The sequence below is a fragment of the Misgurnus anguillicaudatus genome, chromosome 19 (genome assembly GCF_027580225.2).
Source record: "Misgurnus anguillicaudatus chromosome 19, ASM2758022v2, whole genome shotgun sequence".
Taxonomy (NCBI): domain Eukaryota; kingdom Metazoa; phylum Chordata; class Actinopteri; order Cypriniformes; family Cobitidae; genus Misgurnus; species Misgurnus anguillicaudatus.
In genome coordinates this window covers 2539833-2562210 of record NC_073355.2, presented here as the reverse complement: position 1 = coordinate 2562210, position 22378 = coordinate 2539833, and the positions used below count along the sequence as shown (strand labels likewise).

General features: G+C 38.0%; 1 protein-coding gene and 1 long non-coding RNA gene across 2 annotated transcripts in view; one reads left to right on the top strand and one right to left on the bottom strand.

The window, feature by feature from the left end:
* Positions 1–22378, top strand: part of LOC141350953 (uncharacterized) — a 271024-nt gene that overhangs the window by 9205 nt on the left and 239441 nt on the right. The gene's annotated exons all lie outside the window — the stretch shown is intronic.
* On the bottom strand, positions 16329–21598 carry LOC129427301 (uncharacterized). The gene is made up of 3 exons (XM_055183683.2): positions 21140–21598; positions 20762–20873; positions 16329–17287 (listed from the first exon to the last, which is right to left on the bottom strand). Exons 1-3 carry the CDS (start codon positions 21154–21156, stop codon positions 17051–17053), a joined length of 366 nt encoding a protein of 121 aa, XP_055039658.1. The 5' UTR covers positions 21157–21598; the 3' UTR covers positions 16329–17050.

Genomic DNA, 22378 nt, shown 5'->3' with positions numbered 1-22378 from the left:
GGCAGTGAAATAACTATTGGTTTCCATTTGTGGTGACTGCTGACTGACATAAGGGATGAGATTAACTAGATCCTGGAATTTAGCCTGGTCCGGAGCAGGCTAGCTCCACAGAATAGATCTCCATGGTAATTTATACCATAACATATCCTCCTGCCCCCTATCCAGCTTAAGTGCAACCGGATCAAGGATCAGTTGAGCCAGGATCACCAAGATATCCCGGCTTAATCCCTTATCCTAGTTTTGTGCAATAGGCCCCAGGTTGTCAATTTAGCAAGAAAGTTTGTTTGCCTTTGTTTCAGAGCGGACGTGAATGCGCTGATGACGTATTATGTCTGCGTTAATAGGGTACAGGTGATTTGTTGAACATTTTTTGGTTCCACACCTTTCACTGATTCTTGAAACTTTGGCAAAAACATGTCCTACTAAGAAAAGTGCTAATTCGGTTGGAAATTAATAACATTTTCATGAAGAAAAAGAATCAATGTTATAATCAGGGGGTCCTTTGCACATATGTAAGGTTCTTTTTATAGGTTTATTTTTATTTTTTATTAATTTAATGATTATATGCTGGCCCATTGCCTACAAAATCAGCTGTCCTCGGTTAAGAGATAAATATTTCAACTTGATTAAAAAAGCCAAAAGTAATAATTGAATTGAATAATATATTTACCGCATGAAAGGGTACATTGTAATATATATTAAAAACTACAGACAGTGAGTTTTGAACAATATTTACTATTATTTTGTGATTGCTCAAAATGTGTCCCACATATTCGTAACGACCGTCAGATATTTATAAAAAGCAATGAAATCAGACAACTACAGGGTCAACTGCATTCCTGAGGACCCCATTTTTAAACCTTCAGCTCTACCGCATGCTTCAAGATCACTCAAGCTCCTGTATGTTTGCTATTTTCTCTTAAACTTTTTCATATTTTTGGACACTGCTACTTCATAACATGTCAACACCGTCACCTTTGTAAAAAAAATATTAGATTAGATTATGAAATAAATGTATCATTTTTAATAAGAGGTCTGAAGTAGCTAGCAACAGAGGGGAATCAAGATGGCTAATGTGAACAACTTATCTATTTTTTTATCTATATTAGGTTTTTGTCACCACCGTCAGATGTCACCACCGTCAGGTTTTCTGTCTTTTCTGTAAGGTTTTATGTATTTTAGGAAGTTATGATTTGATATTTGCTCAGGATTGTTATTTTTGGACCAAATATTTACATTAAGTTTAAGCAAGAAGCCATTGACTTGAGTGGTATACATTTTGGAATAATGAGGCCAATGTCACCACCGTCAGATTAGTGTCACCACGGTCAGACTGAGTTTTATTTGTTTTAAATGAATATGCTTACAATATGTTTCTTCAGTGCTGTTGAGTTATTAAATTAATAGTCTCTATTAATACAAAAATATGTTTATTAAATAAAAAAATCATTACTTTTTTTATTTAGGCTTAAAGTAAATGTTGTATGGCCGCCTTAATGCACGGGCTTACCTGGGCTGAAGCCCAGGGGCCTCCCAAGTTCAAGGGCCTCCCAAGTTTGCGTTCATGACGAGCTGAAAATGTCATATTGTTTTGTAACTTGTCGGGTTTTCTGGCAATCACTCTAATTGCACGTTACATGGCTGCTGATTGGTCCGTTGTAACTTAACGTGAAATAAAATGTCAGACGTAACATATTTTTTATTCTGCGTAATGTAATTAAGTGCGCGTTGCCAACTTGACATTCCTGCACGTTAGACTGAGTGTGATAGAGAAACGGGAAATAATCCACCAACAAATGAAAGAGTAATTTCTGAAATGTCATAATAAGCACCAGTGAGGTGCAGGTCTCTCTCTCTCTTTCGTGCGCGCGCTCGCTCTTTCGCTCTCTGTGCTCGTTCAGCTGAGTCTCTGGCATGCAGAAGTCTCTGACCCGTGCACAAGAAACTGTGACGCTAAATTAAGAAAGGAGTTCCCGCACATAATGCTGTTAGTTGTTATAAAGTTTAAGTTTACTCGCGTTTATATCAGTGACGCGTGCGCAGCTGGAGCGATGTAGTTTGACGCGACGTCAGCTCACAGTACACACATCTGTTGGTAGAAAGACGAGAAAGAGACGCAACGGTAAAGGTGCAAGTCTAAGAAAGTAAAGAGCGACAAAACCATCTCAAATGATCATCCCCTGATAGCACCATTATAATCCCATTATCTAAAGATCTTATATACAGGTATGTTCCCTGTCTGTTTTGTGCATATTCATACTTGGTCGGTTTACATGCTTATAAATACAATGCATACTATATCTTCAGTAGCCTACAAAATAAATAACTGATTAAAAACAAGATTCTGTCTATAAAGACTTAGCTTTTGTTATCATTAATGCATTTAATTATGTCTATAAAGACTTATCTTTTGTAATCATTAAACTTTCACACATTTTGGTTTTATTATCACCACAAGTTGCTGTGTGTGGTTGTTAAATAAAGTGTCTTGTGTTTATGCTCAAGTGGGCTCAGTGATATGTTAATAACAATTTTATGTTGTTTTCTGGCTCAAAGAGGGAAAACTCACTGTTGTATGTCTCGAAAGAAACTAATGCATTTTGTGATGTAGATTACCTAGATATTACACTTAAAAAAAGAGACTATAAATCGATGGGAAGGGGGGCCTACAAAACCTCTTAGCCCCGGGGCCTCACATTAGGTTAAGGCGGCCCTGTGTATGAGTAATAACCAGAAAAACACCTATTTTATGAAAAAAATACGAACAGGGGAGGTTGCACCAGTAAATTGCTGAACAGCCAAGACCTTGGTCTATAATGATGTACGTTCAGATTTTGTAATTTAACTAACTTTTTTTTTTAATTTAAACCTGTTTTATCCAAATGCCCAAGAATCACTGATTTATAAAAATACTTTTAAACATTTTAACATAGTGATTGCTATCAGGATGAGACTAAAAATGTTTCTGGATGAGATCAGATACACTGCCAGCCCTGTATGGGAAACCAAGGGATAATGAAAAAGTTATAATTTAGGACAGGGGTGGGCATTCCTGGTCCTAGAGGGCCACTGTCCTGCAAAGTTTAGCTTCAACCCTAATCATACTGAAACCTTTGATTGGGATTTTCAGGTGTGTTTGAATAGGGTTGGAGCTAAACTCTGCAGGACTGTGGCCCTCCAGGACCAGGAATGCCCACCCCTGCTCTAGGATAAACGTTTGTGTTTAGTCTGGTATAAACTATAACTTCCAAACACAAAGACTTAAAATTTGGGGATTTTATTTTCAACTGACCATAAGCCACCTTGACTGTGAAATGTGTTCATGCAAATCGATACATTTAATTTAATTGATAATGTTGACGCATCATTCTGACTCTATACATTACCATCAGTCATTATCCTAAACCACTGCTCTTTCACATCCCAGCTTTTAATTTTCTTATATAACTTCTGATGAAGTGAGTTTTGGCTTTATGTAGATCATCACTGTAATAAAAAACTTGCAGGGTTATTATTCACTAACTGTAGGTTTGCAAAAGATAGGAATACCAGGGTTTTTGTGACCTTGTGGGGACATTTTGATGTCCCCGTGAGGAAACAAGGTTATAAATCAAACAGAATGATGTTAATTGAAAATCTAAGGTAAAATAAAGATTTCTGTGATGGTTGGGGTTAGGGACTGGGGGTAGGTAAGGGGAATAGAATATACAGTTTGTACAGTATAAAATGCATTATGCCTATGGAATGTCCCCACAAAACATGGAAACCAGAATGGGTTCCGGCTTCTCACTGAAGCAAAACAAAGTAGAACTGGACACTTATTAAAATACTGACATGGAGTGACTGTTACGAGTGCATGATAGATGTATTTAATAACGGACTTCACGCTGCCTGCTTTCGCTTCATTTAAAGTTGCTTTCATTAAAGCCTTTTATTATCATAGCCTCACAGTGCCAGTAAAGACTGAGAGTTTAATGATACAAGCTGCTTTTATGTCACAATACATGTCAGGGCTCCTGGGTTTGATGCAAGGTTTTATTCGTTCTGGTCTGTCTGATGGGCAGAAACATAAGAGTTTCAATGCCTTCTGCCTTCCGATTCACAACGTCACATGAGTGTCTCTAATAGCACACTATAATAAAACCATTTCATTTAATCAGAAATCAGAGTAGCACAAATATTTTTACAAAAGATAAAGATGATATTATTATTATTTCTGTATATTTAATGGATCAGTAATTCTCTGCTTCTGTTGGCTGTGATGCTTTGGGGGACGATGTTTTATTAATTTGCTGATGAGCTCAGCTATTAATGGGGTTGGCAGCCCATGGGTTCAATTAGGATAATATGGGGAGTGGAGGAGATTATGGGCTGCTATTTAAGTAGGGGTATATCTCTTCCTGACAGTTATAGTCCAAATGGAACAAATTGCACCCTGTCTGCCGCCAATATGGGGCTGGGAATGAGCGCACTGATCCTACACAGATGGGACACGCCAGATCACATGAGCCTTTAAAACCAAACACATACGCTCTATCTGTATCAGTAGAGTAACTGTGTAAAAGGTCCTTTGGTTTGTCACTGTCCTGTAAACACAAATACCAGTGAATGATCGAGCTGATTGATTTTAATATATAGTTTTTGACCATTATTTCATGATAAACACTTATTTTCTACTTGCATGTGTTCAAAGGACAGTCATAATCACACTGTAAAAATGCAGCATGGAGTTAAAACTTGGTTAGTTAAAAACTTGGTTATGCAAGTCATGTCAACCTATTTTAAGTTTTGACTTGTGATAAGTTGACATAACTTATAAAAACAAGTTGTTTTAAAAAAACTTAATTTGTTGAAAGTGCAACGTGTAACTTTTAGAAGGATCTCTTGACAGAAATGCAATATAAAGTACACTCTAAAAAATGACTTTCTTACTTAGAATTTTTGTCTCGTTTTTAGTAAAAATATCTTAAATCTCTTAAATTAAGATACATTTTCATGATGAGCAAAATGATGGTAAGGAATAATTGACGATGGGCCATTGAATTATTCGAAAATAATGCACACCCAAAGTGGTAGCACCCGAAGTCAATCATTCCTCTTATACCACGGTTACCACAGAAATTGTTCTGGTGGTTATTTTAAGACATTTGACAGGTTTGTGTTTATCGAAACATAATGCATACCTGTAGAACAGTTCTTAACCAATCAGAATAAAGCATTCAACAGCCCTGTGGTATAAATATGTAACTATATTATCAGTGGTGACTTTACACAATGAACTGTATTGTTTTTATTACATTAGAATGAGACGTTTTTATCTACATACAACGCAGTCACTGTCATGTTTCTACAGTAGCCTTTCCCAGAAAACTACTCTACAGAGCGCATTTGTCCCTACATTGTCTCAGACAACGACATGTTTGTCCTGTGGCAGCTACCGTAGCTTCTAAAACTACATGGCCCTGAACTACAAAAACTACAGGGCCCTGTGTGAAAAAGTATTTTGTTTGTGACCTCAAGTTGAAGCGAACTTGGGTTCTGTACAGGACAATGATCCAAAACACACCAGAAAGTCCACCTCTGAATGGCTGAAGAAAACAAAATGATGACTTTGAAGTGGCCTAGTCAAAGTCCTGACCTGAATCCTATTGAGATGCTGTGGCATAAAAGGCTGAATTACAACTGTGGCTGAATTACAACAATTCTGCAAAGATGAGTGGACCAAAATTCCTTCACATTGCTGTAACAGACTCACTGCAAGTTATCACAAATGCTTAAATGCGGTTGTAGCTGCTAAGAGTGGCACAGCCAGTTATAGGTTTAGGAGGCAAACACTTTTTCACACAGGGTCATGTGTGTTTGGATTTTGTTTTCCCTTCATAATAAAAGCCTTCAATTAAAAACTGCATGTTGTGTTTACTTGTGTTATCTTTTATATTTAAATTTGTTTGATGATCTGAAACATTAAAGTGTGACAAACAAGCAAAATTAAAAAAATTAGGAAGGAGGCCAACACTTTTTCACACCAATTAACTCAAGCTTTCCTGTCAGACTATAAACCTAATATTTGCTTTACTTAACATAAATTCAGCTTCAGCTGAGGAGATTGTGTATGAGATGAGATGCCTCCTAAAAAATGTTCATAGGGGAAAAGGAGTTAATGGGCTCTATCTTACACCCGGCGCAATGCCGCGCAATGCACGACGCAAGTGTCTTTTGCTAGTTTCCACCCTGCGCAATTATAATTTTCACGTTTAGCGCCACGTTGTTTAAATAGCAAATTAATTTGCGCCCCCTTTTGCGCCCATGGGCGTTCTGGTCTAAAAACGAGGTGTGGTCAGGCGCATTGTTGGCGCGTTGCTATTTTGAGGCAACTAAAATATACTACGCCATTGACCAACAAAAACCTGGTCTAAAGTCTAAAGTCAATGGCGCAATATGTTTTTTGTTATTTAAAGAGCGCATTAGTAATATGCGCCTATAAACGAGAGGACAACACGGATATGCTTATCACACACATGAATGCGCAGCAGCACAAAAACGTTTTTAAATATGAAAGATTAAAGGATTGAATGTAAAAGATTATTTTTGAGTCTCTTGGACATAAATGAGGACTAATTATGAGACATTAGAAGGCACAAAGAGCTGCTTCACCTGTAGCCTGGTAAGTAAATAAATGCTTTGCTTTAAACAAATGCATCTGTTTTTAAATGTTTTTTTAAATGCTACCTCACGGATTTATTGTATATGATAACTCTGTACCTGTGGATATGGTGAGATGAGAAACATTTTTAAGTAATGCTTAAAAAATCTTGTGACGCTGTCCAAGTGCTGAAACGTGAGGAAAGCCGTTTGTAAATTCTTTATCTCCTGTTTGTTACAAATAAAGTATTTTTAGAGTACAAACCTTTTCTTACATACTTGTAAATAGTTTTTTGATGATATTGGATAGCCATACATTTAAATCAATTAAAAGCCTGCCTTTTTACTTCCATGACTAAAAGAAAACGGGTTTAAAGGTTTTAACCCAAAAAATAACAATTTCAAGTGAAACACAACACAATTATTTAACATTAATCTTAAACTGGGGGTCTTTCCATTCCGCTTAGTTTTTCAGTTTACAAAGTCCGTCATCTAAATAGGCATTAGACATAGTGCCAGCGCAACAGGCTTTTAAAGGGTATGAGAGCTGAGACTCTCATTGGTTTATTGCATGTTGCGCCCGAAATACTCCCATTTCTCATTAAAAAAATGTACCAATCCCTTTCGACCATGCGCTCGGCGCACAAATCATTTTTCCCGTCATTAAATTAGCAAAAGTAGATTCGGACACGCCCATTTAGACATTGCGCTGTGCGCTTTAGACAATGCGCTTAGATCGTTAAAATAGGGCCCATACACTTAAACTAAAGGTGCTTGAAAGATTCTTCACAGCGATGCCATAGAAGAATCTGTTTTGGTTCCTCAAAGAATCATTTAGTCAAAGGTTCTTTAACACTTCTTTAATTACATACAATATATCAAATGAAAGAACAGACGCTCTGCTTTCAAACAAAAAAGTTTCATCCTATCTTCATTTTTCTTTTTATCACTTCTCAAATATGGGTAGGTTTCTTCAAAAACACCAAATTTTGAGTAAAAAGCCTCATTGGCAGGATTGATGAGATCATTCATCAATGGTGGGAAAAGCATTAAATATCCATTTCCTTTATACATTTTTATACTCTGAAGAACTCTTTTTTACATTAAAGGGGACATACCATGAACATCTGACTTTTTCCATGTTTAAGTAATTGGGACCCCGGTGTTTTTATCAACCTAGAAAATGTAAATAAGATCAGCCCAGTAACATAGTTTTGGTAAACCATTATCCTCTAGCTTGTGAAAAAATAGGTCATTGAAATTTGGCTCGCCTGGTGATGTCAGAAGGGAATAATACCACCCCTTAATCTGCACTATCCAACCACAGCACTGCCATTTAGTACAGAGATCAGCTCATTTGCATGTTAAAAGACGCACCCAAAAAGCCACATTTTTGCTCACACCTACAAAGTGTCAACTTTAATTTGCTATAATAAATTATCTATATGATATTTTGAGCAAAAACTTCACATATGTACTCTGGGGACACCATTTTTGACAAGAAAAATAACAAATATACACTTTTAAAGCACAACTTCTCGTCCGGTCCAGCGCGACCTAACGTAAATGCGTAGTGAGGTCACGTGTTACATATATAAAACGCACATTTGCGGACCGTTGTAAACAATAAACTGACACAAAGACATTAATTAGTATCAGTTTACATACAACAACATAGGAGGGTGATTCTCACGAAAATTTGGTTTTAAAAATGTCAAGCATGAAAATGTAAAAATTGATTAACATTTAATAAGCATCTGTTCCGTTAATGATAATCAAAATGTCGTGTAAGCATTCTGACAAGACAATATTTCAAATTAACTGTAAAAAAATTATCTTACCTGGTAGCCATCTTGAAGTAACTGGTCCATGTGCTTAGTCACTCAAAATCAAACTTTATTAAAATTCTGTATGTGTGCTTAAACTGTTCTCAAAAAGTGTTGCGGAGGAAAAGAACACCAGGCATGGACACATCATTTCCCTAATTTCTCTTCATTATTATTATACATGAATATTCAGTAAACATTTTTTCTTTCATCTAAAGTAGTCTAGCAAAACATCCATTTATTTTTTTTCTTAATATTTTTGTGTTAATTTGATTAAATTACAACATAACGCATGTTCAAACACAGCCGGACACATAGCGGTAATGAGAATTTCAGCAGAAAATGAGATCAAATTTACAATTATAAATTCTTATGTTGAAATCACACATTGTGCAAGGTAGAACACAGTATTGTGTTAATTCTGATGCTTTTTAATGTTACTATATTACACATATTAAAGCTAAAATCATTAGTGCCGTGATGTTTCAATGGTTTCGTGAGAATCACCCAGGAACAGTCCTCTTTCACCACACCTGTAAACACTGGGGCGAAGTTTCACGTTCGTCTTCTGTGACTTTTAGGGCGGAACCAAAAAGTGAGAGGAGAGGTTCCGCCTGGACCGAAATTTTGAAACACCCGTCACTTCCTGGTTCCCCATGGCAACCCAAATGGGGTATTATCAGCCACAGGTGTGTATGATTGACGTGGCAAGGTCTGATTGGGCAAAATGCAGTGGAGAGGACAGATACAAATAGGGCACAAGAAGGGGAGTCGATTTCGGGGCGAACTCACTTCCGCCATGGGCACAATAACAACACGATCCAGCTGAAGAGTCCGCAAGCCCCGTTGATCCGGCAAACGCTTGGAGCGAGCGGAAAGAGTGCGGGCCATGAAGGATGAAAGGAGGGAGTCGTCGTTGTTCGGGAAGTGTGGGAATCGTCACGTTCATCGTTCATTGTTGTTCCCTTTTCTTGTGGATGTTAGAGCGGGTGTCGTGGCAAAGCGGTGGGTTAATGTGGCGAAGCAAAGGATAAGGACTCGATGAGAAGATCTGTGGAGTAAAGCGAACAGAGAACCGAGTCATTGAAACAGGTTTGGAGGAGGATGAATTATATTTAAGGAGTGCATTCTTACCTGTGTTTGTACATGTGCATTAAAGGCTACAGCGAAGCACTATTCTGAGTGGAGATTTCCTGTAGTCAAGCGGCTTGGGGACCCGCGAGAAGAGGACGAACGAACACAGAGGAAGAGAGATACATGGTATCAGACCGTGAGTACAAGTAGTTGTTTACATTCACTGAGGCATTGGAGTAACGGACAGTAAACCCTTTGTGTGGAGTGTGTTGCTGTATAGTGGCCCCACCAAGTAGGACGAAGCCGGTGGGCGAGCCAGAAGAGTATAGGACACGCAGGCCATTGTGTGGGGATCCGTGACATCCGTGCAACGTCCCCCCCCCCAGTGAAGTACTTGACCCAGTGTGGAGGTATGGGCCTTATCTGTCACTAAGAAGTGTGGATTGCCGTGGGTGAGTGTGAATTATTGACGTGTGTGCACCTGAAGTATTTGCAGTGCTGTGCCGTGTCTCCTGTCGCCCGTACCCTAGGTCGAGCCAGTCGCTGTGAGGTGTGCCGAGGAGCTGCTGTGGTGTGATTACCATCGTGGACTTACCTTTCTAACCCCCGCCAGCGTGTCCAAGCAACGAAGGAGATTGTGAGTAGTATCAACGTGCTGTGGAAGAGATCATAGTGAAGAGCCACACTAGTACCAAGCTAAAAGCTATATGTACCCGAATCGTCTGCTGATTCAGAGCAGCACGCCCAGTGAACTGCAGAGCCACCCTAGAACCAAGCTAAGAGCTATACGTACCCGAGTCGTCTGTTGATTCCGAGCAGCACGCCCAGTGAACCGCAGAGCCACACTAGAACCAAGCTCAAAGCTATACGTACCCAACGTCTTGTTGCTCCTGAGCAGGTAGTTGCCTTGTATCCGTGCATCCACTAATTGTTGTTTTATTCTGCCTCCAGGAGAAGAGGAGGGCGCCACGGGTTCAAGAGGCCAAAAGTCCCCCTGTCTCCTCCCGCCTCACAGCCGTGCCTTGTCCCCGGCACTTGGCCCTCTCCCCTCCTGCAAGACTCAGCTCAAAGGCAGAAGAAGAATTATTTTAGCTTTCCCACCATAGTTTTAGATAATTTAAATAGTTTGTTTTAACTTTAACTTACCTGTTTCGTGTGTTTGGTCATAGGGTGCTTTGGGGACCTCCTCGAGGTGGAACGCCCGGAGGGGCATCAGTAGCCCGCGCCGGTTGGTAACAACCTCTTGACGTATTGCGTGGGGTCACGCTTGCGCATCACGACCGGATCTAGACGAGAAGTTGTGCTTTAAAAGTGTATATTTGTTATTTTTCTTGTCAAAAATGACAATCGTTTTGCTAAATAAGACCCTTATGCCTCGTTTGGGATTGTTTATAGTCCTTTGAAACTCCGTTGAAAAAAACTTTTACGTGTTGAGTTAAGTGTTAATTGTTGGTGTTAAAGTCCATTAAAATGAGAAAAATCCTGCAATGTTTTCCTCAAAAAAAAAAAAAAAAAAAATCTTCTCGACTGAACAAAGAAAGACATCAACATTTTGGATGACATGGTGGTGAGTAAATTATCTGGATTTTTCTTTTAAGAAAATGAAATATTCCTTTAAAGGTGCAGTGTGTAGATTTTAGCAGCATCTAGCAGTGAGATTGCAACCAACGGTTCACCGAAACGCATAGAGAAGCTGCGGTAGCCACCACAGAACAAACATGTTGTTGTCTAAGACAAAATACAGTAGTGACTAAACACTCTGTAGAGGAGTTTTTCCGTTTAGGGCAAGGCTGGGCAAGGTTTGAGTTTAGCTCCAATTTGCCTCAGCTCACCTGCTTCAGGTTTAGGGCTTCTGTAAAAACATGGAAGCACAGAATGGCAACTTCCATGTAAGGGGACCAGCGGTGTATGTAAATAAAAACGACTCATTCTAAGGTAATAAACATATAACAGTTCAGTCTTTATACACCACTGATAATACAGTTATGTAGATTATATTGAATTTCTGTCAAGAGATTCTTCTAAAAATTACACACTGCACCTTTGTGAAATAGAAATGTTCTTCAGATGTTAAAGGTGCTTTAAAGAACTATTTAGACGTAAAAGGTTCTTCTATGGCATTGTGAAGCAGCTTTATTTATTAAAGTCGCAATGAAACAGAAGTAGTGATTGTCTTATTTTCTCTGTGGTAATATCCAAGTGAAATGAAATGGGAAAAAAAGTAGGGCGGGACTTTATTTCATCCATCGATAAGTGATTGGATTGTTTAAAGTTGGATCGTGAACCGCTGCGATATTTTCCCGGACCCCGCCCACCTGCCATACCATATGATCGGAAGAAAACAGAGATCGTTTGGAGGCCCTCCCCTGAGTAGATTCGCGTTTTTGATTAAAGATTATGAGGGCACATTAAAATAGTAAAAAAAAAACACACAATATTCCCCAAACAATTAGTTTTTCATTTCAATTTCATTTCGACTTTAAGAGTGTATTCTGATCAAAGCATGAAGCCATTAATGTGTCCATCTAACAGTCTACAGCATCTGCACCTGTCTCCCCCGTGCTTTCTAATGGGTTTACCTCTCCTCCCTGTATTGAGTCTTACTGAGCTAATAAGAGTTTAATGACAGGAGTGGTCAGTCATTAACTGTAGTGTTGGGCTGGAGGAGGCCACTGAGAGCTTTTCACCAATGATGGAGCAGATGTTCATGTTGGCTTAAGCTGTTGGACTCTTACTGTGCCAGCATCGCACCAAGCCCAAACTAGCCAATAGCCTACTGAACATCCAACTCACACTGAGAGTCACTCTGTGACATTACAGGGGTTTCCAAATCTAAATCCATACACCTACAATGAAACAGAAATAAAGGGTCTGTTTACATTAAATCCTTAAATACACCCCCCCAAAACAAAAAACAGATGGAAAACATAGTACACATTGAAGTCAGTTAATGATCCTGTATTGACATTTGTCTTATTAAAAAAAAAACAGGACATCTTTCATCAAATAGCCAATGGTATTTAGTTTATGCTACAGTCTGTCTATACAATACATCATGTTTTCTACTTACAGTACTGTCTGCTTGTTAAGTCTGACGTCATGCACCACTTCCAGTTCCAACCACTCACAGATTCCATAGGGAAATAACAACAAAGAGAAATGCTAATATACACTTGTGTGTGTCATAATGTAAAACTACCAAAACCTCCCAATTCCAATATTTATCTCTATAACAAAATCCAAGGTGACCAGACATGGACTCATGGACATTTTTTACAATTATTAATATATTATCGTTTGTGTTTCTGTGAGCTTGGAGACTGCTGTGTATACTGTGAGTTTATAAACTTTTCACTTAAATGTGTGATGAATAAATAGTGCTCATAAATAGCTGTTTATATAATATCCTCTATTAAAATGACTGGAGACTTGGTCCTGGAAACAGGATCCTTACGTTATGACTTAACAAGCAGTTTAGTCAGAGACAAGTGTACACCATTCTGTAAACAAAGAGCATTCAACATTTTTATAAAAGACTTTGTGAACATTGAATTATATACACTCTTAAGAAAAATGGTTCTTATTCGTATTATTTTCAGCAGAACCCTTTTTGGTGCTATATAAAACCATTTAATTTTCAGACGCTTCTATATAGAACCTTGCCTTAAAAAGTGTTACATAGAACCACAGTGGTGCTATATAAAGAACCTTTATTTATGCACTTTTTTATTTTAGCACTTTATAAGATTTAACAGTTTAAAAACAGAACTGCAAGACATCCGAAAGACTTTAAGTTTCACTTTTTCATTACATGAGGTGTCACACAGTAATAAATATTGGTATTAAAGGCAGGGTGCATGATCACTGAAAGCAATTGTTGATATTTGAAATCACCTAAACAAACACACCCCTACCTCAATAGAATCTGGACCTTCTGTTGATAGACCCGCCCCACACATTAGAGGTCCTCTGGGGTCCAAAGAAATGTACCAGACCCGAATCACTTTACACCCGAATGTGCATAAATATATTTTTTTTAAGAAAGACCCGACCAGAGAGAAACCCGAGAAATTTAGATCTGAGTCCAACCCGAACTAGTGGCAATTGTTTTTTAACCCGACTGGATGGCACTGACGTGTGTGCATTCTGCAGACCCACAAGCAGCAGTCAGACAGAAAGAAACTCCGGTGGCATTTGTTTTAATTTGTTATCTGACCACGACACAAAGGTAACCGCTAAAATGTACATTTAAAATTGACTGACACGTCTGTCTCAACGAAAATTAACCTGCTGCCAGCCACACAATGTCGCAAGCGCTCTTGGCAAACAGCTGAGAGGTTTGAAAAGGACATTGACGCAGACACGTGCGAGAGCTCGGCTCTTCTCGGGTCCGTTCAGCACAAACACATTCATTTTAAATTACCCGAGACCCGATGCCGCTATTATTGTACCCGACCTGTGTCCGAGGCACATGTGAAACTTTTAAACCCGATCGGGTCTCGGGTTTTCAAATCTAAGTGGACCCGTGAAGACCTCTACCACACATACGCAACCCAGGGCAACGATATCAGTTAGTAGACAAGCCCCTTACTGCTGATTGGCTACAAGTGTGTTTTGGAACTTGGCTTTGGTACTTTGGACTCCCTTTTCCAAAGTGTTTTAAAAAATCATGCACCCTCCCTTTAAATCACATTAAGTAAAAAAATACATCAAAATAAATATATGAATTATTATGCAAATATAACAAATCACTAGTCAAATGAGATATGGATTCTAAATAACTGCTTCAATATTAAATAAATGAACAATACAATTTGGCAAAGATAATCATTCTAAATAGACATCAATTACATGAAATCATTAAAATCATGACATATATGCCACATCAAAACATGCAAATGATAATAACTACTGATTACTGACACATTGTTAACAGGGTAAATATATGACATTCAATTCAAAGGTATACATTTCAGCACAAACAAGAGAGACGGCATAGAATACAAATTAATGAGATGTTAATAATACATAATAATACAAGTCAATAGGATTGTGTCAATGTTTGTAGAAGCTAGCCAAAAAGTCCATATTATTTTGTTTACTGGATCATTGTAAATACTCCATCCAATGTTCTTTGTTTTGTGGCAGTGACGTTGAACATTTTAGTCAGATAAGAGTAAGATCTGTGATTACAACAAATTCCCATCACCAGGCTGTGGTCATCATTTGGTGGATTGTACAAGGTTGAGCATCAGGCTAAATAAGATTTAGGTCTGTCGGTCATGGGTGAAAGGAGACAAAGACATAGAGACAAAACAAGTTAATATTAGCCTGGAGTTTGCTTACGTACTGCTTAAAACATGATTTAACGGAAGTTTTAATATTGTTGATGTAAATTTTAATCTATCACTACAAACTATATATCGTTGGAAAGGTTTTATAAAATAAATGATGTAGGGAGAGTAATTGATTCATTTCCTCAAAACTTTTATATCCTGCTAAATGTCACTGTCCCGCCAGCAGGTGCTCTTTAAGATGCACACCAGTAAAGTCAAGTTAAGACCTAATCTGTGAAACCAGGCCTAAGTGTATAACTATATCAAGTTTATGTTTTAACTTTGAGAAGTAAACTAGCATATAAATGACCTAATTAGAAAAGATATCCATTCAGTTAGCATGATGGATGGTAAAAAGAAATCCACATGTACACCAGACACAAGAATATAATGACAGCTCATCTTTTCATATCATACTGGTGTGAGCCAAACTTCAATCAGAAGAAAGCAAAAGTTTTATTGTTGCAGGATTAGACCTGTCTGAATGCATTCATCTGTGTATCGATAAAAGCAATCACAGCTGTAACAAGAGTTTCATTTGCATGTTGAAGAATTAAGAAGTTTGCTGCCATCTACTGGTACAGAAATATATATTCATCACGAGATGAAAAATTAGATATGTGTTAATCATTCTTTACATCATTAAGGGTTTGACTCCAATTAATTTTGCAGGGAAATAATTGATTTCAGTGAAGGACATGTACATTAATAAAGTCAACAGCTTAGAGGCCACAACAGACTTTATGTTGTATGTTACTCATGTTATCATGTGACTGCAGTGAGAGAGGGTTTGAGCTGGGCTGTGGTGCATTAATATGTGTCGTCTGTTATGATGCACAATGCACTTTTCATCACAGGTCATCTCTTATGTGAGAAGCTGTTACATGCATTTGTGTTTACAAGACTTGACTATTGCAACTCCTTGTATGTACAGTAGGTGTTTGTCAAAAAGCATTAAATCAACTGCAATCAGTTCAAAATGCTGCCGCTAGGTTCTGACGAGAACTCAGAAACGGGATCATATTTCACCTATCTTCTTTTATGAAGTAGCTTATTACTGTACAGTACTTTGGTCAATGCTCTGTTGTTTTAATAGTGCTTTATAAATGAAACGTGAGGAATGTGCAGGGTAGAAATTCAACTGAAATTGCATTAAATCTTGTTGTTTTAAACAAAATTATGCAGCAAGATTTTTAACTACATTTCCCCCCCAGTTTATTCCCATGGAAAGTTTCCAGCTATGAAAAGTCCCAGAATTTTGCAACCCTAGCATACTGACTCACCTTCAGCTACAATGTCCACAATCTGCCACCTCTGTATCTTTTATATGTAATCACTATAGATGGGTTTCACAATTGGGGTTTTAACCTGTGGGACCCTACAGCTGTGCACAGCTCTCTATCTGCCGTTTTACCTCATCTCATCATGCATATTCAACAAAACACAAACATTTGTTTAAGAATGTCCATCTTTATTTAGAAATGTAGATGAATGTAAAACATAATGTACACCTTTCAATACAAAAGTATAGTAAAATAATCAAGAGTCCTTAAGATGCAATTGGTATTGGAATAAGACACAAGAAGGAAACAACCTCCACAAGGTCACAGGGGCATGAAACTGACCAGCTTTATTAATGGATGAGAGTAAAAAGATCCTAAAAGATTGTAGGGATAATAGCCACATATGCTCATTATCAACCATGAGCACACAGGGTTTGTACAGACTGGCTGAGTGATGCATTTGTAATAAGCAGAGGTGCACTGTGGTATTTCACCATGTTTGGTTTAAGTCACGTTTATGCCTCCACCCAAATGTGCATTGTCAGCTGAAATGTCACGTGCTCTGCACGAAGCAAAACAAAATCAAATAAATATAATATCCCGAGCGTAAATTCCCAACAAACTGTGCATTATTCCGAATATACACAGTGCCAATGTCACAAATGTTTGCATCAGTCAATTTACCGTTATTGCTTACAATAAACACATTAGTGCTCTACTTAGTCAATGAGTTTTTAGTATCAGCAGGGCATATTTTCCATCCAAAGACTTGTTAGCATAACGTGAGCTCTAGGAGAGAGACGTAGACAGTAGGAGCGGTTTTGAGGATGAAGATGGAGATTTGACCCTGTCTTCTGAGGGGCGGAATGAATTTAAGTGTCCCTGAAAGTCACCTGACGTGTTTGGATTGAGCTCTGCTCTCTAAGCTGTGGAAGTGGGCTTCTCTCAGGACACGGTTGATGTGTTGGTAGGAGAGCAGACCCACGGGGCCAAGCGGTTTAGAGGCACTGAAGGGACTGCAGGGGCCATAACCACTGTGTGGCCCAATAACATCCACTCCACAAGCGCTGCTGGTCCCGGCGGTGTGCTCTGGACTGCTCATCCAACTGCTCTCACTACTGGAAGACTGCAGAGCAACACAAGATCAGGTAAAACACAACACTTTTAGTTATCATATCAATTGACTACATCAATCAAAAATAAATACCATTTTATTAGATTATAACTATTCACTATTGATTACATCTCTTTTCTTTATTATTTCTTGTGGGTCAATTGTTTGTTCGTTTGTTAAGGGGTAAGCAGCGCGACGGCCAATTTTCTGTTGACCAAAAGGGCGTCGGACTGGGGGTACAACCAGTACTGGGCCCTTGAAAAGTCTGGAATATGTTTTATTTTATCTGGATATTTTCATTGCCTAATTAAATTTCATAATGAATGTCAGATGAAATGTAAAGTTAGTGTATTGGCTGAATAACTGTTTGACTGACTACATTTTGTATAAGTAAAAAGTCTCACGGTCCCACCCCTTTGCTAATGCGCCAAATGCATGTTTATGTTAGTTGAGCATCAGGTGGAGCATAAACTTCTGCGGTGCGGTTGAAATGTCTTTTTCAAAGAAAGTTAAATCAGGCCACCAAAAAAAGAAAGGAAATAAAACAAAACGAGGGGAAACGATTTGTGACAGACTTCTTTTCAAAGAAAGGTGAGCACAAACTAAAACACAAAATCTATAGTGATAAACTGTTTGAATATCCCTGCGATTGTTAGTGCTAAAAATGAATGGAGACAACCCATTGAAAAAGCAAAGCATACACTTTCAGATGATAATTTGGTTATAGGCTACATGCAATTTGAGGTGAAAGGCTAAATAAATATATAACTGTATACCGTGTTTTTCGGTCTATAAGCCGTGGTTTTTTTATATCTTGGCTGGTGCTGCGTCTTACAGTCAGGTGCGCCTTGTAAGTCAGTATGAATTAATTTTGACATTTATGAGGCAAAAGACAACATTACCGTCTACAGCCGTGAGAGTCCGCCATATGCTGCTCCTGTATTTATGTAATTCAATAGATTCAGTGATGTGGAATGAGTATGCGAACTTCATGCTAGTTGGCTTGTTTGGTTAATTTAGACTATTCAACCTTCCAAGTAAGTTCTGTATGCTATGGTTTATCATTTAAATAACTGAATCGACCACATTTTTACTCGGTCTCGTCTCGGTCTCAGACAATGAGGACTCTGAATTTTACTTCAAGACCGGTCAAGACCACAACTGACAAATTTATTTTTTATCACTAATTTTATGCAGTTTATTCAGGTTCGGCATATGATGTCGGCATTGTTTAAGCATTGTTTAAGTTTCTCTCAATGATAATTTTTCTAATTCTATTACTAAAAACCCTTGCATTGTGTTAAGTGGATGGCAAGCCATGGAAAGACAGTTCAGAATAAATGGATAAGTTTATTTCAGCTCTTTAGTGTTTGTTCACTTTTATTTGCTTATAGACAAAGATAAATTCCCACATATCTGCAATGCCTTTGATTATTTTATCAACTTCTCTGATGGCACACACACGCACGCACACACGCACGCACACACGCACGCACGCACACACGCACGCACACACGCACGCACACACGCACGCACGCACACACGCACGCACAGACAAGAAGTGTCTAATCATATGCATATTCCACATTTTAGCATAAGTGTTTTAATGCAGTGACTTGCAATGGTCTTGTCTCGGCCTATCTTGGTCTTGGTCATGACTTGGTCTCGGTTTAGGTGGTCTTGACTACAACACTACTTTAACGTACAGACATCTATGTAGACTGCTGTTCTGTCTGCTATTGTTTAGTTGAATAACTTGCCTTTCCAGATTAAATGTCTGTTCTTCGGCTTGGATTTTGTGAAATAAAAACTTAAATGGCATATTTAAGATTTAATTTATTTAATTTAACTTGAGGTAATAAAGCATAATAAAAATAAATGTTCTAAGTACTGTAAAAATGTAATGTCTTGTTCATTCAGCAAACTAAAATATTACTGAATCAAGTCTTGTTGGTTATCATACAGTTTGTTCATGTGGTGATTAGGGCTGGGCAAAAAAATAGTTTTTTCGATTAATCGTTTTTTTATACAAGGTCGATTCAGAATCGATTCTCAAAAAGCAGAATCAATTTTTTTTTCTGCAAACATTGAACGTAAGATTAACGTTAATCAAATTACTAGTCTTCTTCACTAGATGTCACCCTCTTTTTTGCCTTGCGTGATGTTACCAAGGAGCAAGAGGCGAGCCTGTCATTCTTTCATTCAGTGCTTAAAATGGAATCGAAACGTTAATCGAGAATCGAAATGGAATCGATTTGATAGCTTGTGAATCGAAATGGAATCGATCTGGGACATCTGAATCGATACCCAGCCCTAGTAGTGATTAGAAAACTAAAATGGAAAAATGGGGGGGGCATCAGGCCTGTTGTGGCACGTCCCTGGTTGACCATATTGCATCGATGTGTTATGTCTGCATGTGCTTCATTTAATAAATGTAATAAAAGGACGTTAACAGTCTTAAGGGGGTCGCACACCGGACAGGACAACTCGGAGATATCGTACACCGGAAGTGCACATTAAATAGCGCAAGCTTAGTCAGATAGCGTCTACTTCAACATGCTAAGTATCGTTGGCAGTCAATGTTAATCACTAACAAATTGGGACAACTATGATGTTATTTAATGTTAAACTATGTGGATGGAGCGACAGGAATTTGAGCATTGTTCTGAGTCACAGACACCAGGCGGCACCTGTGCGCGTACACTCATAGAAAACAATGTGATCTGTTTTTTTAGAACGGCGCTGGACGTCCGGTGTGCGACCCCCTTTATTCTTGATAAGGTTCAGATTGCTAATGAGTCACATTCTCCCGCTACTAGCCCCCAAAGTGGACAATTGGACGCCGCTACATATTCTAATATATTTACTATATATTTAAAAATGTACCCCTTTTTGTGTTTTTCTTTTTTTTTAAATCCTAGAGTAATCATATTTTTATACAAATAAATGTGATATGACTTGACTTAATGCCCTTGATCAAAACATCTTTGCCCTGGTTGCTCCCCAGAAAGAATGAATGACCACTGCTCCGGGAATGCGTGTGTGTGTTTACTAGTGGGTGGATGAAATTAAATTACATTCTGACTATAGGTTACCAACCATTAGGGTTGCAAAGGGGTGGAAAGTTTCTGGTTAATTTCCAGAAACTTTCCATGGGAACTTAATCTGGGAATTTTGGAAATATTTCAAATTGAAAAACTAAATAGGAATTTATGGAAATTATTTGGAAATGTTGGGAAATTATAGTTTCCAGCCTTGAAAATTCCCAAAATTTTACATATCACTTTCACTTTAGAAGGAGCCCTTTGATATTTTTAAGTAACAGTGGGTATGTGCCGATGATGACTATAACAAATGTAATGGCAATAGTTGTAAACAATTCGATTTATTTCTTTGAAATGATTGGTATGTCTTGCTCATTAAACAAACCATACAGATAATAGTGACTGAACCACTGATGATGACTGAATATGAAGTGACTCTTACCTCTGACTCCCATGACTCTCGGGCTGTTTCAGAGCTCTTGAAAGCAGAAGACAGTCTCTTGGCCTGAGGCATCTGAATATCTTCATCATCACCTTCAGCACGCTGACGCTTTCTGTAGTAAACCATTAGATTATATGAAAAACAATGATCAGACATTTACTACATAAAGCAACATCGTAACAGTTAACACAGATCACAGCAGATGTTATTTTTCCTGATGTTGTCTTTACTATTGTACATTTATCTACATGATGGGTAGACCGATTAAAGCTTACAAATTAATTGAACGTAACTTACGATAAAATTATTTTGTTGCTCCTAAGCGATAAATGTTTATTGTATTGATGAAGGAATAATTAAACATGTTTGTTGACTCACCTGCTTTCTGTTAGCATTTCTGTGAATCTCAGGCCAGTAGATCTCGTGTGTATGACTTGGTTTTCTTGTTATTGAGATGAAGAATCTGCAGTGTCATGCTACACTGAACACATTATACCACCTCTACTAAAAGCACATAAACACATCCCTGCTCAAATCCATCAGTTTATTTCCATTATTCAGGAGATATAAGCCGAGATGACGATATTTAAAGATGAGCTCGGCTGTAGTAACTTATCTCAAACTCGATGTCTGTGTGCTAGCTGTGAATCATGGCTCATATTTCATTCATTTCACCGACGCTCGAAGCTTCTATAAATCTCTATTTCGCGAACGCAACTAATGTATTAATGTTTTCTGCGGTTTTCTGCCGCTTCTCCGTCTATTTGATAAACCTGCGCGAAACAAAATAAGCCCGCACAGCTGCTGTTATTGACATGACAATGCGCATGCGCGTAAGAATAAGCGTAGGCACGAGAAAGGAGCGGCATTGGTTGAGGCGACGGCGACGTCACTTTGCCGAGCAGGTTGGCTGCTACCAAAACGTTTTTTTATCCTACTGGAATGGCCAATTTGTCAATACTCCATGGACTTTGTCGTCTAAATATTTAATAACCAATAAGGTCAAGGATGTGTCCGAAAAATGACTTTGTTATCCTGTAAAGCTTTACTTAAAAATATATATTTGTAGTGCTGAAGACGAATCTATTTCTTATCTGGGAATGCTCTTATAAAAATCTGTTCTGGAAGGATTTCTGTATTTTTACGCACATTTTTGTAACAAAGTTTTTCTTTATTATATACAGATGTTTTATTTGGTTTGCACAACTTTGATAAAGATGTAAAGGACCAGTACTTTTTTGATAAATTTGTTTATTTTCTAGCAAAATTGTTCTTACATAAATGAACATTTCAGGATGCAAAGCCCTACTTTTTTTATCTTTAACAAGGAACTTAAATCTTTCTTGGAAACACACATTCAGCAACTTTAAAGCCCTTAAACCTCACAGTCTCACTGTGTTTTTTATATGACACTTACTGATTTTGTAACCTGCATTGTAACCCCTGGGACTGGTTATGTATGTTATATTTGTAATAATATTTGTTTTACATTAGCCCTACACACACACTACCGTTCAAAAGGTTAGGGCTACTTACTTTTTTATATTTTTTCCATATCTTAGAATAACAGTACACAAAACATATCTGACACAAAATGTTTCTTCTAATATTGAATAA

What these genes read in the sequence shown, in the direction of transcription:
- LOC129427301 (XM_055183683.2), bottom strand. An exon ending in GAGAGTCATGGGAGTCAGAG is followed by an intron (nt 17,288 to 20,761) that starts GTAAGAGTCACT and finishes GTTGCTCTGCAG; the next exon opens with TCTTCCAGTAGTGAGAGCAG.